Genomic DNA, 15,539 nt, shown 5'->3' with positions numbered 1-15,539 from the left:
TAACCGATCATTGTTCATTTTTACCTACGTTACGCCGTGGGTTTTCCTCATCCACGTCGACCTGGACGTCGGCCAATCCGCTGAGAGACATTCACACCTACGTACGTGTAATACCAACGTACCTACGTACCGAGATAATTTCGGTTTTTCTCGCATCGCGAATTTTCCATCGCCCGTGCAATTTTTACAAGCGCACGTATCACACCCATATCTATAGTATATTCGCACGACCATGCATACGGACTCTTGTAAGCCTAATCATTATTGCTGTGGGAATATAAAAATAACGTGTTAAACTCGTTGCCTTTAATTTTATTAATGCTCTCGAGGGCGGATTATTACTTTTTTCTTCTCCCCGATACATCTTTATAATCTCGTTATTATCGTACCGTTACACGCCATTCGGGCAATAATTTTTACGACCCACTCATCGCGCGTTGCGTACATGTGCACACATACATTCTCCGCTTATCTGGTCGTACCTACTTGATACCTGCGCTACGCGTTCCAGTGACGAAATGCCGGATTTTTTCTTATCTTTTCTTTATTTTCTCTTTTGGTTTTGCGTTTCGTTTTTGTAAAAATACGAGCGCGACGAAATCGAGAATGCGCGTAGATCCATAGACACCTTCCAGCTGCCTACATACCCACCCATGCACGCCACGTATCTGTATACCTCTACGTAATACATATGGGCATGTCTAGGCATGGGAGAAAAATTGAGTCAACGCAGAAAGAGACACCCGAATGGCGGCGATCATGTCTGAGCGGTGTTGCGAATATCGCCTGATCGGTCAAAATTAGCATACGAATTGAAAACAGGCCTTCGCATGATTTCTCTACACGCGTATATACGGCTTATTATTTATGCACGCACATGTACAAAGGTGCACACGTGTAACGGACACACTCGGACGGATATTATGATCGTACTACGGCGGAAATCTTCTTCGCATTTCCAACGTTACGTTACGACGACGGTGATCAACCTGATCGCCCGATTATCTTAATTAAAATTCTCTGGTTTGACTTGAACTGCGCTAAGATAATGATAATAATTATTACACAGGATGGCATTCGAATAATTCAGTAATTGATACGCGGTCGGGCGGTGTTAATTCTGCATTTCTTTTTCTCTTCTTCTCCTTCTCTCTCTCTCTCTCTTTTCTTCTCGATCGCAGAGAGACGCAAGAAAAAAGAACCAATCGACGATAAGCCGGATGATGCAATTTTACTCACAATAATTGCGTGCAATTACATGCGGTTTCTTACATCGATATTTTGTCTTTACTTTGCCGCGATTAATTTGGCAAGGAAAAATAAAGTAATTTTTTCAAGAAAATTGGCAAGAGAGATGAAAAATGTATATAAGATGCAGTACGCGGAAAATAGAAAGTATTTCACGACAGTTCAAAGAACCGCTAACGATCTTCATCATGCAGCTGTCGAGAGTATTCCACGTATGTTTCGCAAGTGGAATTTTCTACTTTTCATACATACGTCAAGGGTGAAATAACAACTAATCTGTACATAGTACTCCCGAAATCGCCGTATAAATATTGTTTGGCTGACGAAACGTCGTGCAGGGTGTAAACGACGCTGTAACTACTGGAAATGATCGTACAGCTAGAATAAAATAGCAAGTCTACGATTAACTACGTTCACGTCAATTTTGCGGGTGCACGCGTTTCCGATCTCTTTACTTTTCGTAATCGGATCGTTAGCTGGACTTCGGATCGCAACGGTGAAAAAAAAGTAATTTCCGTATATTCGACGATTCGTACACCCTGTCGAAATCAAAAACGTGCACCGTGTACTTGGGTCATAAAAATTACGGTTGGAGGCGAGCCGCCTAAAAGCAGGTATACGATATCTTTACAACAGCCCGCAGCAGACAGGCAATAGGACGAAGAATGGAGATTTTTCGGCACGTGTATACATAAATTTGTAGTAGATGTACAGACAGGCGGTATATCTCATATACGCGCGGTGAACGATACGTATCGCAAGAATGATGTAATAACTTAATAAGGTAGATGTCGCTGTGGTATAATGAGCAATACATATAATCTATTAACCATGCACGTATAATCGAGAACGTGTGTGTGTGTGTGTGTGTGCCTACATGTCCAGATAAGATTGGCGTGGGTAATTTTATTATTCGCTAATAGGTGGAGTTTGACGGGAGCGACGAAGACGGATAGACGGAGGGCAGTCGGAGATAACGAAGGATAGAGAAACTTCGGATAAACAGGGAGAAAAAGAGAGGGTTACGAAATCGCGCGACGTCCGTAGATACCGGCTAACAAGGAACGTCGACAATTTCTCGTCTTTGGATGCGACAGAGCGCGAAACAACGAAGGCGTAAGTCAGCGGCTCCGCGACCGCGATACCGAAACTCCAGCAGTGCGCGAGCGGTTCTTTTACAAGTTACAATTACTTACTACCAGCTTGCATCGTACGTACGTACGGGTGGGTTAAATTTCACCGTGACGGTGTTGCCGAGACACGGTCTAACCAGCGCCGACGGAGAGTGTCGGAGAGAGAGAAGGAGAAAGAGAAAGAGAGCCAACGAAGGACGCCGAAGCCGACGCCGACGCCGACGCCTCTCTCGCACCTGCAGACTACTACCTGCGCCGCGAAGAGAGGAAGAGAGGAGAGCCTCCTCTACGTCGGCAGAGCGAGACGCGCCTCCGGAGGCATCGAACATAAGTAAAACATCGCGCGACGCGCGGAGGAAAGCGGAAGTACGGAGATCACGCCCCCCTACCTCCCACCTCTCATCCTCCGCCGGCAAGGCTTCCGATCCTTCCATATTACACGAATTTATATTATATATTCCGATCGGCACAGACTCACCGCGAAAATGAGTGACGGAACCGCCGCGGAGACCGAGACGAAGGCCACCTACCTGGGCCTGGACCTCAGCACTCAGCAGGTAAGGCCCCGTCGTTATTATTTTACATTCACCGCTTATTCACTCATTACTACAATTACAATTTAATCATTTAAGCATATATCGTACACAGAGGGAACACGATAAATTATATTTTTACGACACACACGCGGTATTATTATACGTGCAAATAAACTACGACATTTTTCATGTTTCGTTCCTCCTCCTTCTCTCCCCCCCCCCCTGTTATTTTGTTACGAGTGTGTATAATATTATACAGGCACGAACCGCATCATTCCATCATCATCATCATCATCATCATCATCGGCACATTACGCTCACAGATAAAGGGGGCAGATCTCGGTGAACTCGGCAGGTTGTGGTGTGCGTACTTTGTAGATGATTTATTTATTTATTTTGTTTCTTTTTCCATCTCTCTCTCTCATTTTTCGTCGGCGAGGAATCCTTATCTCGGTTTTTAACACACCACTGGTCACATGCTGGGACGTGCCTCTCTATCCGTGGGCCGTGTTGCGCATGTGCAGGAACGCACTATCAGTAATTGTTGTTACTCCACGATTGTTTAATCTATGATGAAAGGAAGGTTGGCGGGCGGGAGGGAGGGAGGGGGAATCCGTTTTATCACCGACGATTCCCCAACCTCGGATCAACGGAGGAGGAGATGAAATGAAACGCCGGTTGACGACTCGTTAAATACGCTTTTCGGCATTACACCCGATCCTCAGGTGATCGCGCGAACGACGATGAGGACAGGTAAACGGCGGCGCTGCCTGTCGAAATCGAACGCGACACCTGTGCGCGCGGTTTTTTTTAAAATGGTTCCACCTGGGGACGCGGTTTCTACCTCGCTTCAGTCTTCTTCACTACTTGATTTCGTAGCTACTAATCGAGGCTCTGAGACTCGACGATGCACGGAGAATATGTACGATTATGCAGATACTCGGATTTCATAAGCAGCGGTGACGAATTACGCGATATATGTATACATGTATACATGCGTATACGTAGGATGCACAGGCAGTGAGATCACCGCGAATTTAAAAAGGTGCACGTTAGGCACTGTCTCTTTTCTCGACAATTTCCTGACATCTTGAAGCTAAGAATATCAGTATCAATTTACAAGATTAAAGTATCAATCATTGTCATTGTCTTACTTGCTAGGTACCTAATTGATGTAACAAGTGAGAGGTAAATGATATTGGAAAATATTTTGAATGAAACTATCAATTATCAAGAAATCTTTTTCACCATCAAGACTACGTACCGAAATTTACGTAATTTTGGTTTATTATGCGACGTTTCAAAACAATACGAAATGATCGGTTAATCGATTATTTTTAACTCAGCGGCCATCGCCACTTGAAACAGAAATACAAAAGGCTGTATTTCTACACTGCATATGAGATGATTAGAACTTTTAGTTACCCATCGATCGGGGATAACGGAATTCTTGCGATGTAAAAGGGAATGAAACGAAAATTAAGTTTTAAAAAAATCTCCCCAAGCTTTAATCTTCATTTCATTTTCTTTCAGTTGAAAGCTGTTGTGGTGGACGAGAACCTGAAGGTTCTTCACGAGACTAGCGTGCAGTTCGACAATGATTTACCGGAGTTTAGGTAATGAGTAATTTGAGATAAGCGGGGGGAAAATAAAGAGTATAAAAATATGCCCACTTACCGTGCGACCCTTGTACCCATATTGTTCAATAAATAACAGCCGAGGATCGGTGGCTTGATTATCTGAAATATATTCTTTGTAAAACTGACTCTTTTCAGAACCTACGGAGGAGTTGTTCAGAACAAAAGCGATCCCTTGCTCAGGGTGGCTCCCACCCTGATGTGGGTAAAAGCGCTGGACATGATTCTCGACAAATTGCGGGTCTGCGGTGTCGACTTTGCAAAAGTCGCCGCGATTTCCGGTAGCACGCAGGTGAGAAACTTTACGTTATTGCCGACACGGAGATACAAAAATCTCGGTCTCAATGAGACGACGTATCCTCCGATATGTCGGATCCTAATATTAATTAACGATTAATAGAATTTTTTCTCCCTTGGCGTGAAAAACGAAAACAGCAACACGGTACGGTTTACTGGGGAAAAGGAAGCGGCAATCAGTTGAAAAATTTGGATCCGGACAAGTTTTTGCACGAGCAACTGGCGACGTTTTTTTCGGTCGGTCTGTCGCCGGTTTGGATGGACTCTAGCACGTCGGAGCAATGTCGTATCCTCGAGGAGGCGGTGGGCGGTCCGCAAGTAATACATCAGACTAATCCTTACTCAAATTAAGATTTCATTCCGTGGTGACTCGGTGCGTACACAAGTATGCGTACACAATATACCATACATATAGTGCACCAATGCGTGTGTGACCGTGTTGTACACATGATGCGAAACGAGCTAACGAGCTAAACTACTTCCTCTAATATTTGCCGCCGTGCTGTGGTATGGCTCCTGAGACTCTTTATCGTGGCATACGTTGCGACGTGACTGATAGCACGTATGGCTAGAGAGCGCATGGGTATACGTCTATGTGTATTTACGTATCCTGCTACGTGAATGTCTCACATATGTAAATAAGAAGAATGACTAACGCTTCGACTATCTCCGTTTTCCAGAAACTGGCAGAAATAACAGGATCCAGAGCTTACGAAAGGTTCTCCGGTGCGCAAATAGCCAAAATAGCCCATTACAAGCCGGACGCTTATGCCAGCACCGAGGTACAACACTAGGTGTGACCTAATTATTGAAATTTTCAAATCGTATTATTTGCTCGGAAAAATTCAAATTTTTAATTGAAATGAATTAAAGTCAACTGATTTCTGGACTTGATTCAATACTTTGTGCCGTAACCAAGAGAACGTAAATGATGGTCACATATTTACTTGCGAAATTCATTTCCAGAGGATATCTCTCGTCAGCAGCTTCGCGGCTACTTTATTCCTCGGGGATTTCGCCCCAATTGATCTATCCGACGGGTCAGGAACTAACCTTCTGGATATCCGAACTAAGGACTGGTGTGATCAGCTTCTAGAGGTTCGTAGATATACAAAAAAGACCGGGACAGGGTGGCGAAAATTTTGATCAAATGAAACTAACTCCCTGTCTTATCCCGTCAAAAAATTCCGAAATCCCTGACGTTTTCCCACGAAACTTGGGTAATATTGGGCAGCTTTTACGACCAAAAGTTCCAGAAGTTGTGCACACATTGAATATACAAATTTGGATTTAAAATGCGCATAGTATTGCTTCCCTTCGCACGAATAATTAGAAATTGAACGATATACCATTTTCGAAAGTTAGCTTAACTGAATTTACGAAGCATGGCTGAAGTTTGAAAACGATATATAAAAAAAGTACGGTTCCCTGACTCTTTTCCAGTTTTTCCAACAATTGCTGAATTCTTTGTCTGCGTTTTACGGAAAATTGAGAACAATTCTCATACCTATTCTCTCTGAAATTCCCTCCGTCACGCAGTTTCTCATCCTCACAGGCTTGCGCTCCGGGACTGAGAGAGAGGCTCGGAAGTCCCGTGCCATCCTACACGAATTTGGGTCCGGTTTCGAAGTATCTCGTTGAGCGATTTGGGTTCGATGAAAAATGCCGAGTGATAGCGTTCACCGGGGACAATCCGGGCTCTCTGATTGGTGGGTAACGGGTCCTCGATTTAGCCTCTACGCAGCGTAGTATCAAATTTCAACTATGTTCGCAGGAATGAGACTCAAGGACGGAGATGTGGCTTGTAGTTTGGGCACTAGCGACACTCTCTTTTTATGGCTTGAAAAGGTGAAAACCGCGACGGAGGGGCACATCTTCTGCAACCCGCTAGAGGACGGGGCTTACATGGCTTTGCTTTGGTAAGATACTTTCCTAGAAAAGGTAAGAGAAGAGATTAATAAGATTTTGAACAAGAAAAATTCAGAGCGTGCAATGTTTTTAGCTTTAAAAATGGCTCTCTGACTCGCGAGAGAATCAGAGACAGCGCGGCCGGTGGATCCTGGCAAATTTTTAACGAATTATTGGAGAGCACGCCCCGAGGAAATTTCGGTAACATCGGACTTTACTACGACGCTCAGGAGATAATTCCGTTCCTTAACGGAGATCACAGATACAACAAAGCCAACGACGAAATCAGCCGATACAGTTCAAAGGAAGTCGAAGTCCGGGCGGTCATAGAGGGTCAATTTATCGCGCGAAGAGCCCACGCCGAAGACTTTGGCTTCACGATCGGTTAGCCATCCGAGTTATACTTAAATTTTCCTTCCCAGAATAAACTTTCGACGTCTCTATGCTCCACGCATTCGATTTTATCCCACGTTCTTTCCAGGCCCAAACACCCGCATTATAGCGACTGGGGGAGCTTCTAACAACAAAGCGATACTCCAAGTTCTCGCCGACGTTTTCAATTCCCCTGTTTACGTCTCGGTGAGTCGATGTCTCATTCGAAACTGCGGTATAATAATTCGAAATTACTAAATTAATACAATTTTAGGAATTAGCTAATTCGGCGATGTTGGGAGGGGCTTATCAGGCGAAGCACGGATTGCTGCGTGGAGAAAAAACTTTTCTGGAAATAACAGCATCGTTACCCGAACCTCGGCTATTGTGTCAGCCGTACAAAGACGCGGAGTCTGTAAGTGACGCAAAGTTGCAAATAATATTACTTGTGCAAATAATCTTACACGGAAAATTTGAGTATTTAGTACCGCTGTTTTGCAATCATTTTCAGATATACAAACCGATGATCGTTCGGTATAGAAAAATCGTCGCCGATCTGCTGAAGAAGGAATAGACTAAACCCAAACGAAATACCGAGAAATTTTTATGGACTTCTGCTGTTTAACATTCCGCCCTTTTATCGACAATACAAGTACCTCTGATTAGTTTTCTACTGCACTGACGATAGGGCTAGTTAATTAGAAGACTTTTATTTAATTTTAATTCGATGAATGACAATAGAAATTTTAGGCTCCTAAGCATTCTGGAAATGCTTTTGGTCTACTGCTTGTTTAAAAGTTTATTCCAATTTAATTAATCGATATCTCTTTATAGTCAATGGTTAGTGAAATTACATTTAAACGGCATCCAGGTGATATTTTATGTACGGATAATAATATAATTTACTCGAGGATAATTTTCATCTACTCGAATGGCAATAATGTCGCTGCATAATATAATTTAACTTAGCGCATTCCATTTCCACTATAATATACAATAGGCATATTATATAATTTATGGTGAAGTAAGTAGGCGAAATAACGACAAAAGTTTCATCAAGTAATCCGACTGCAAACTTGTAACAGCTATGCTTTGTTTAGGCAAATTTGAGTACTTGAAGGCACAAAAAGACCACCTGGCTAAGATACAATCAGGAGAAAATTCAGAAATTTCGCTCTAAGTTGTTGAAGAATGAGGAGAAAAAAAATTATTTAACTTACACACATGTGCCTAAATTCCATGTAAAGTACAAGTTTTAATAAAATATTGTTCCCATGATGATTATTTATTCGATAAGAGGTTGGATAATTTAATCGGTTTACCTTTTCCTTAGAAAGAAAAGAAGTCACTAATATACGTAGTTTTAAGTTTGTTGCATATCCAGCGTATAAGTGAAATTAAAAATTCTCTTAGGGTAGGTCGATTGACTGACATTTTTATAACCAATTGCCGTAATTACCTGAAAAACTTTTACTTCTTCCTGCCACCGCGCTCCTTTGGTAAAAGGTTTATCACGTTACCCGAGGCTAAATTATAATAACCGAGAGTGTTGTTGTCCTTGAAGAACATTCCCTGGAAAAAGAATGTTAAAGCACGATTTCAAAATGCGCACAAATGAATAAGGACAAGTGGTTTCCGGTATATGTATGATAAATCGCAATAATCACCTCGTATTGAAGCTTTTGTTTCCCAGGCGGCATTCCAGTCTGTTCGTGAATGCTTGCCTTCATTGTAGCAATGGTATCGCTCAATTGCAGCGTGATGTTCAGAGTTTGTCCGTTCAACTTCCACTCAGCTTTTTCGGTCATCATAGGAACGGCGATATTGACTTGCACCGGACCCTGCAGAGCGGATTACATTGTTAAAAATTATAGCTTGAACATGGGATTGTTGCTTGAATAATCCTGCGAAACGAGAAAGCAAAACAATTAATAACACTGACCTTATTTCTAGCCAAGAACTGTTGCTCCGGTATCAAGGAATCTTCGGTACGCAATTTCTTTGCTTGCGGTTCTTCTTCCATTGGCTCGCCAGGATGCTTTATACCAATCTACAATTTTTTGAACGGACAAGTAGATACGTAACAAAACAAAGTCGGGAATATCACAAAAAGAATAACGATTTTACAGCTGCTGTGCGTGAAATTTTAGTAAATTAAGAGTAAATCTTACCCCACTTGGTAACGGCGGCTGCATCGGGGGTGGCGTTGGCATGAACGGCGACATCGCTGGTGCTGCAATATTAGAAAACACAATAAAGCTGTACGTGATAAAAAAATTTTATTATTGCAGAAAGACGAAGTGAAACTTACTCATTAAGGGGGGCGGCCGAATCGGCGGCATGGGTGCCATCATCATCATAGGTGGTTGAGGCATTATGGGTTGCGGAATACCCATTGTCGACATTCCAATCGAAGGGGGTGGTGGTTGAGCAGGAACCGGTACGGGTTTGGGGGCGGGTGGCTTTGGAGGAGCTTTCAGGGTCGCCTGAGGCTTGGAAGCCGCAGCCGCCATGTGGGAGAGTTCAGCAGCTCGAGTGGCGGGTTTAGGCCCGATTTTCTCCTTTTCCTCATCAGGCAGAAGGCCTTTAACCTTATGGATTTGATGTATTTGCTCTTCAAGTGTAATATTAGCGCGAGCGGCGCGCGTAGCGGCCTCAACGCTCGACGTGTGACCGTCCCACGTAACCTTGTCGTCTTTCTTCTTGTCCTCTTCACCGATCTTCTTACCAATAGCTGTCTCCTCATCTCCCACACCGAAAATATCCGTACGCCGCTCGGCCAGCTGCTTCAAACTTGCTTCTATCGCCGTACCAGGAGCGAATACGGTCTCTTGGGCCAGTTTGTCCAGGTGCTTATCACGCTGCTCCACCCAGCGAGGATCCAGCAGACCAATTCGCATGTGTTCTTGCACTTTGCTTGCTGGGATTCTCTCCCCAGTTATAGGAGATATCAAATACTCATCTGGCGCAGTGGGGCGAGTATTCTTCACGGAAGCTAGATATTAATTCGTTGGATTAGATGGCGGTGTACGATGTTGTCGACGAATAACCTAAACTCGAGACACTTCATCAGCTTACCATGTTGTTTCGGATCGTACCCCTTCTTGACGACGACATTGCCCGGGGTTGGAGGTAGCGGCGGTGGTTGCATGGTATCGCGGTGTCTCTGGTCTTTGCCTCTGTTTGAATCTCCAGGAGGCGAAACGTCGTCGTCATCACTGGAATCTTCCTCCATATCTTGGACCTGGAAAAACTGGTGTTACAATGTCTGATACTGCTGACATGCGAAATTAGCGATTATCTCCTAATAATATAATGATAAGCACAAAAATAATTGCGAAATTCACATAAAATTCTCATGCATGGACAGAATTTTTTAATTCACAGTATTTCTTGACATTCACCTGGTTGTTATCTTTTGCTCTGTCTTTCTCACCCTCGCGAGAGTGGAGCTCTTCATCCCCGTCACTTTCAATCTGCATTTCTACCTCCTCTCCATCCTCAATGCGTTCCTGAAAGAAAAACTCACTCAGAACACGTCCTAATCCGGTGATACTAAATTAAAAACTTATTCAATCGTGTCGTGTGAAGATGAATAGCATTTGAACAGTTTACGACTGAAAATCCACGCACCTGCATCAAAACACGAGCTCCAACCTCGTCCGGAGTTGTGGGAGCGGGGAAATTCCCAACTTCAAACTGTTGGTAGTCAACCGTTTCAACGACAACAAAATCATGCCAATCAATTTGAGCATAAGCAACTCTTTCTCGCTCTAATTCCTCTTCCTCTTTACGCCTCTGTGCCTCTTGATACTTGAGCCACTCTGCGCGATATTTCACTTGTTCTAATATCTTGTCCATGTTCGCGGCTTCATCTCGCAGCCGAGGAAGTAAATCTTTCGGAGGAATCAGCACCTGTTGCACAAATAAATGAAATACCAATTTCTATTCTATATGCACTACTGTATTCGCACCGGGCTTACCTTTGTATACTGTTCAAGCAGCTTAGTGAAATATTGAAAGAGAGAGTGCTGAGGACGCAAAAAGTCAAATTGAAAATTCCTCTGCTCACGATTCATTAAATTGGTCAAAAATTGACGCCCATTACGAGCTACAAACTGAGCTGTCAGTTTGACAATGTCTCTGTAAAATAATTGACAGTTTAAAATGGACCGGATGCAATACAAAATAAATTCAGTAAGAGTAAAATAAAAGTAAGCCTACAAATCTAGAGCGGAAATAGACGGGGGATCAGCAATGAATTCAAAATCAACTGGCGGATCCTTGGGTACGAACGGCTGTTCGACTTGCTTCAAAATTTCTTGTTGTTTCTGGTGGGCTGTGAGATTCACACCTTTACCAACGCCCAGACCGATGACAGGCTCCTGTGCCTTTCCCTCCTTGAATTCCTTAACTTTGTGCTGATAATAAGCATGATACGGATCGCCAAAGTTGAGGAAATTGAACTTTGGGTTTCCAAGCTCGTTTTGACGGATCCTCGACTCAAACTCTGGGCCATTTCTAGCAACAAAACTAGCCGTCTTATCAACGATATCTGATCAGCTGTGTAAGGAAATTGATACCTGAAAGATATTTCCGTGATGATTTGTTATTTTTACAACATCGACTTACGATTCGCTCTCGTTTACCCACTGGCTCTTTCAAAAGCGGTTCGATTGATTACTATCCTCCACCTGAAAGGTGCGCGTTACGATCAGTTACAAAGTTCTTACACATTTTAAGCAAATTTAGAAGAGCGGGTGATGAGTGAAAAAATGAAAAAACGTTGCTCGAAAACTCAGTTTCGATAAAGGATACTCCTAACCTCCGGGGGAGGGTATATGATGCCGACGATCGGCTGCGAGGACGGCGCGGCATCCTCGACTTCCGCTGGTTGGGGAGTTACTATTTCTTGAGCCGGCATTCTTTCCGTAGCTCTATTCGCAACTCGTTGTAACAATTATTCACTCGTCATTTAGAAGGGCAAAAATTCAACTAAACTCCGCAGCGAGCGGAACGTAAAGGCACACAAGAATCCGAAATCAGGGCGATATTCAGACTTCAAGGAACTCAATGGAACTACCGTAGACTACTGAGAAACACCAAGAGGGTCCGGGTGTGCGAATGATTGAACAGTGAGCTAGCTGACATGATCTCTACTTGACTGTTGGTTGATCGTTACTCCACTAGGTTCGCATTGCGCCAACCCGTCAATGTATTCTTTGATATGCTGTCAGAGTTTCGTATCTACGGTTCCTTTTAAATACAGACTGCAGAGCGAATGTGCAGCAGCCGCATAACCTCAATATGAAATCATAAATTGATAATAATATAATTTATAAATACGTATGATCTGTGAACTAATCGTCACACATTTAAGCTGTAAATATAGAGTGAGTGTCATTTATAACATCACCTGTTACTCTTAGTGTTATGTCACGTGTTATTGGGAACAGAGTAGGGCTAGTCCTTCTGCTTATATGCTATGGCATATTACATAAAGAATTATTCATTTTCCAGATTAATGGCAATGCTACAATTTGGCGGAACCATGTGTAACGTGGTAACTAGGTTCGCCCCTCGTACGATATGGAGGATTAATTCGCAGCAGTTGTTAACACTCAGCAGTTCCGCAGCCCCTGTTCCTGACATTGCTTCTATTGTTGACAAGGTTTGCTATCCATTGACAAATTAATACACAAACTGGTAGCTTAGTTTTTCTTCCCTGCTTAACTTGCCTTCAGCTGTTTTTTCCTAATTTTATTACATTTATTTCTATTATCGCCTACTGCACAAGTGTTCCTAATCCTTCTAGATCACTTGTCATTTACTGTCTCTTGAAATTCAGCAGCCCAAGAAACCAGTCCAACAGCAAACCAGTACAAAGCAGAGTAAACCGAAACTAAAGTCCGAAAACAAACTAGTCGAAGCGGCATTTGCCGCAATACTGAATGACACGAAAACAGTGGCCGATAGGTCTTCAAAATCCTCCATTAGAAAAGATATTTCTGAGGCTAATACCATCGACAAGTTATTAAGCATAGCAGGAAATGAGAAAATATCTCAAAGAGATGGTCTCAACATTATGTCTATTCTCTCCGAGTGGATTAATGCAAAGACAATCACTCCGGCAGACTTTGAGAAAGATCCGAGGTTCTTGTCGCTTTGCAAACAGCTTGCAGGACAGGCTGAACAATCGACAATATCCAAACCCCACGAACATGGTGATTTAAAAACTGTGCTCAGCCTTGCGGGAGATGATGAGGCAGCAAAACTCATTTCTACCCTATCTCTCGCTCAGATGACCCAGGTCAGCCCTAATTCGGTAAGCATGCAAAGTTTTTTTCATTTCCTAATACATTCTGTTCTTAGGTACTTACCACCTTGGCTCACAAGCGGAGAAGATCCCTACCCATATTGAGATCTTTGTCGTACCATATCTCTCGCAGCACTGAGAAAATGAATGTAAAAGAATGTGCTGACATTCTATTTTCATTGGCTGTGCTGAACTTTCCAGATGAGGTATGAAAACGAAATATTTTTTTCTGCTTATCATTACTTAAGACGAAATATCAAAGATCAACACTTTTCTGGCATGTACAAATATTGGGAAAAATGTGTAGGTACTGATGGAGAAAGTTAGCTCAGAATTAATCATACGTATTCCTGAGAATAATGGTACCGCTGTAATAGGCTCAGTCGTAACATCCTTGGGCTTTCTCCGATATAAAAATACCGAACTGTTGGATGCGTTATGCGAATGGATCTTGGCAGAGCCACGATCACTGAAGCCACAGTACATCACATCCCTGTTGTTAACTTTAGCCACTGTTCTACACATACCGTTCAACATGACAGAATTGCAAAAGGTACCAAACTTACTTAAAATTGGTTTTCCTCTCTTTTCTTGTCTGCGAAGCTTTTTCAATTTTTATTACTGAATGGTCTAGGCATTCATAAAGCCATTAAAGGAGACTGATGTATCCGCTTCGGAAGTATGGCTTGATGTTGTCTGGGCAACTGTAATCCTAGGAATAGCAGATCCTGTCCAAGTTGCTTGCACCTTGGACTCAGTTTTTATCCAAAAATTGACAGGTATCTCAAAATATATTTCTGAATTGAAGTGAAACTGGGTCGTGAATACCATTGATCCTTATCACGATTCTGGTTAAATTTCACAGACTTACAATGTCTGACGATGCCAAGGAAGGTGAAGCTGCTCAACGTTAATGCTGCAGCCAAATTACTAATCCCAAATTATACGGGTAAGTTTGCAGTTGACTATGGGCCATCATTCTAAAATAATTGAAAATATATTTAATAAATGTATTTCGTTTATCGAGAGATCTGATTATGTGATTTAGGGCCATTTTTAAACGAAGACCTCAATTCGCATGAGACATTCATCAATAGACCCAAAGAGAAACAGCTCTATGTTACCTCCGTGCACGATACCCTTTCCAATCTATTCGCTTCATCAACTTGTCTGAAAATCAATGAGAACACCGGAATGGGCTTTATTATAGGTGAGCTATAATTAATTCGAATCATTGATAAGTTGATATAATTAGCTCATAACTTTTTTTTATGATTTATCATTCCGCAGATGCGGAATGCTATGTGGACGATAAATGCAATCCACTACCGATTGGTCAAGCGGCGAAACACAGTAATGCTACGAGGTAAGTGTGTAAAGTTTGTTAAGGAATGGGGTACCTATATACAAATGAATATGACGTTCGCTTATTATATCTTTGAAATCTATTTGTGAAAATTTTGAAAATTGCTGTTTTAGACTTGCGGTGATTAGCCTTTATTACAACGACTTTTGCCGAGGGGTCCAAGAGTGTGTGGGTTTATATTCGCTGATCATCCGACTACTACAAGCTAAGGGATACAAAGTAGTGCTTGTACCTTATACAGAATTTAATCCACAGGATAAATTAGTAACACGTGTTAAATACTTAAAGGAAAAAATACGGTTAACGGTTCAGTCAAGTAGTACCTAGGGTCAAATTTCATAATTTGTTACTATTAATCCGTGATTAAACAATTAACAAATTAATTGAAGGGGGGGGGGGGGGGGAAATATGCGAATGGCACACCATTGTGAACGACAATTGAGCAAGTTTAACTTGACCCATTTCTCAAAAGGTCGATCAATGTTATGCCATTATTTTTTTCCTTACGAAACACAAAATTCTAGACGTGAAAATCGAAGAACTACTTTCGTAACAAAAACATAAATCGACGACGGTGAACTCGCAGAAGGAAAAAGTGGTGTGCAAAAAAAAAAGAAAAAAAAAAAATACGGTCCAAAAGGCATAGGTATACAAAGAACATTCTCATTTGCAAATCACCAATACGACCTGATCCTGTTTGAGATTATGCGAAAAATTTGTGAAGTT

At 42.3% G+C, this 15,539-nt stretch overlaps 3 protein-coding genes across 6 annotated transcripts; 2 read left to right on the top strand and 1 right to left on the bottom strand.

Annotated features, from left to right (window-relative positions):
* The first annotated feature begins 2,252 nt into the window (after positions 1-2,252).
* LOC124310101 (xylulose kinase) lies at positions 2,253-8,424 on the top strand. 2 transcript variants are annotated; one of them, XM_046773711.1, is made up of 13 exons: positions 2,253-2,747; positions 2,852-2,938; positions 4,451-4,533; positions 4,693-4,846; positions 4,990-5,169; positions 5,532-5,633; positions 5,818-5,949; positions 6,407-6,560; positions 6,626-6,770; positions 6,854-7,143; positions 7,241-7,338; positions 7,406-7,546; positions 7,643-8,424. In XM_046773711.1, the coding sequence occupies exons 1-13, from the start codon at positions 2,337-2,339 to the stop codon at positions 7,703-7,705; spliced, it is 2,040 nt and encodes a 679-aa protein (XP_046629667.1). In that variant the 5' UTR covers positions 2,253-2,336; the 3' UTR covers positions 7,706-8,424. The 2 variants fall into 2 exon arrangements, with proteins under 2 accessions (XP_046629667.1, XP_046629668.1); XM_046773712.1 differs by having other exon boundaries at positions 2,253-2,938.
* LOC124310100 (splicing factor 3A subunit 1) lies at positions 4,158-12,249 on the bottom strand. Of its 2 annotated transcripts, XM_046773710.1 has the most exons (12): positions 11,950-12,249; positions 11,356-11,686; positions 11,115-11,274; positions 10,765-11,046; positions 10,536-10,643; positions 10,210-10,375; positions 9,443-10,126; positions 9,303-9,364; positions 9,074-9,181; positions 8,799-8,972; positions 8,591-8,703; positions 4,158-6,783 (listed from the first exon to the last, which is right to left on the bottom strand). In XM_046773710.1, the coding sequence occupies exons 1-11, from the start codon at positions 12,053-12,055 to the stop codon at positions 8,602-8,604; spliced, it is 2,283 nt and encodes a 760-aa protein (XP_046629666.1). In that variant the 5' UTR covers positions 12,056-12,249; the 3' UTR covers positions 4,158-6,783; positions 8,591-8,601. The 2 variants fall into 2 exon arrangements, with proteins under 2 accessions (XP_046629666.1, XP_046629665.1); XM_046773709.1 differs by lacking the exon at positions 4,158-6,783 and having other exon boundaries at positions 8,064-8,703; positions 11,950-12,248.
* Positions 12,250-12,358: 109 nt separating this feature from the next.
* LOC124310103 (FAST kinase domain-containing protein 4) lies at positions 12,359-15,500 on the top strand. 2 transcript variants are annotated; one of them, XM_046773715.1, is made up of 10 exons: positions 12,359-12,524; positions 12,652-12,802; positions 12,983-13,441; positions 13,504-13,653; positions 13,755-14,000; positions 14,082-14,226; positions 14,313-14,396; positions 14,496-14,657; positions 14,738-14,813; positions 14,927-15,500. In XM_046773715.1, exons 2-10 carry the CDS (start codon positions 12,656-12,658, stop codon positions 15,138-15,140), a joined length of 1,683 nt encoding a protein of 560 aa, XP_046629671.1. In that variant the 5' UTR covers positions 12,359-12,524; positions 12,652-12,655; the 3' UTR covers positions 15,141-15,500. The 2 variants fall into 2 exon arrangements, with proteins under 2 accessions (XP_046629671.1, XP_046629670.1); XM_046773714.1 differs by having other exon boundaries at positions 12,980-13,441.
* The last annotated feature ends 39 nt before the right edge of the window (positions 15,501-15,539 follow it).

This window comes from Neodiprion virginianus, chromosome 1 (genome assembly GCF_021901495.1).
Source record: "Neodiprion virginianus isolate iyNeoVirg1 chromosome 1, iyNeoVirg1.1, whole genome shotgun sequence".
NCBI classification, from domain to species: Eukaryota; Metazoa; Arthropoda; class Insecta; order Hymenoptera; family Diprionidae; genus Neodiprion; species Neodiprion virginianus.
Note: the sequence above shows the minus strand (reverse complement) of the source record. Positions and strands in the feature narration are given on the sequence as shown.

Coding starts and splice junctions, on each gene's coding strand:
- LOC124310101 (XM_046773711.1), top strand. CDS start 2,337: ATGCGACAGAGCGCGAAACAACGAAGGCGTAAGTCAGCGGCTCCGCGA. Junction 4,534..4,692: donor AATGATTTACCGGAGTTTAG/GTAATGAGTAAT, acceptor GACTCTTTTCAG/AACCTACGGAGGAGTTGTTC. Junction 6,771..6,853: donor GCTTACATGGCTTTGCTTTG/GTAAGATACTTT, acceptor CAATGTTTTTAG/CTTTAAAAATGGCTCTCTGA.
- LOC124310100 (XM_046773710.1), bottom strand. CDS start 12,055: ATGCCGGCTCAAGAAATAGTAACTCCCCAACCAGCGGAAGTCGAGGAT. Junction 11,047..11,114: donor TGCTTGAACAGTATACAAAG/GTAAGCCCGGTG, acceptor TTTGTGCAACAG/GTGCTGATTCCTCCGAAAGA. Junction 10,376..10,535: donor GAGCAAAAGATAACAACCAG/GTGAATGTCAAG, acceptor CAGTTTTTCCAG/GTCCAAGATATGGAGGAAGA.
- LOC124310103 (XM_046773714.1), top strand. CDS start 12,656: ATGGCAATGCTACAATTTGGCGGAACCATGTGTAACGTGGTAACTAGG. Junction 13,442..13,503: donor CTCTCGCTCAGATGACCCAG/GTCAGCCCTAAT, acceptor TTCTGTTCTTAG/GTACTTACCACCTTGGCTCA. Junction 14,814..14,926: donor AAACACAGTAATGCTACGAG/GTAAGTGTGTAA, acceptor TTGCTGTTTTAG/ACTTGCGGTGATTAGCCTTT.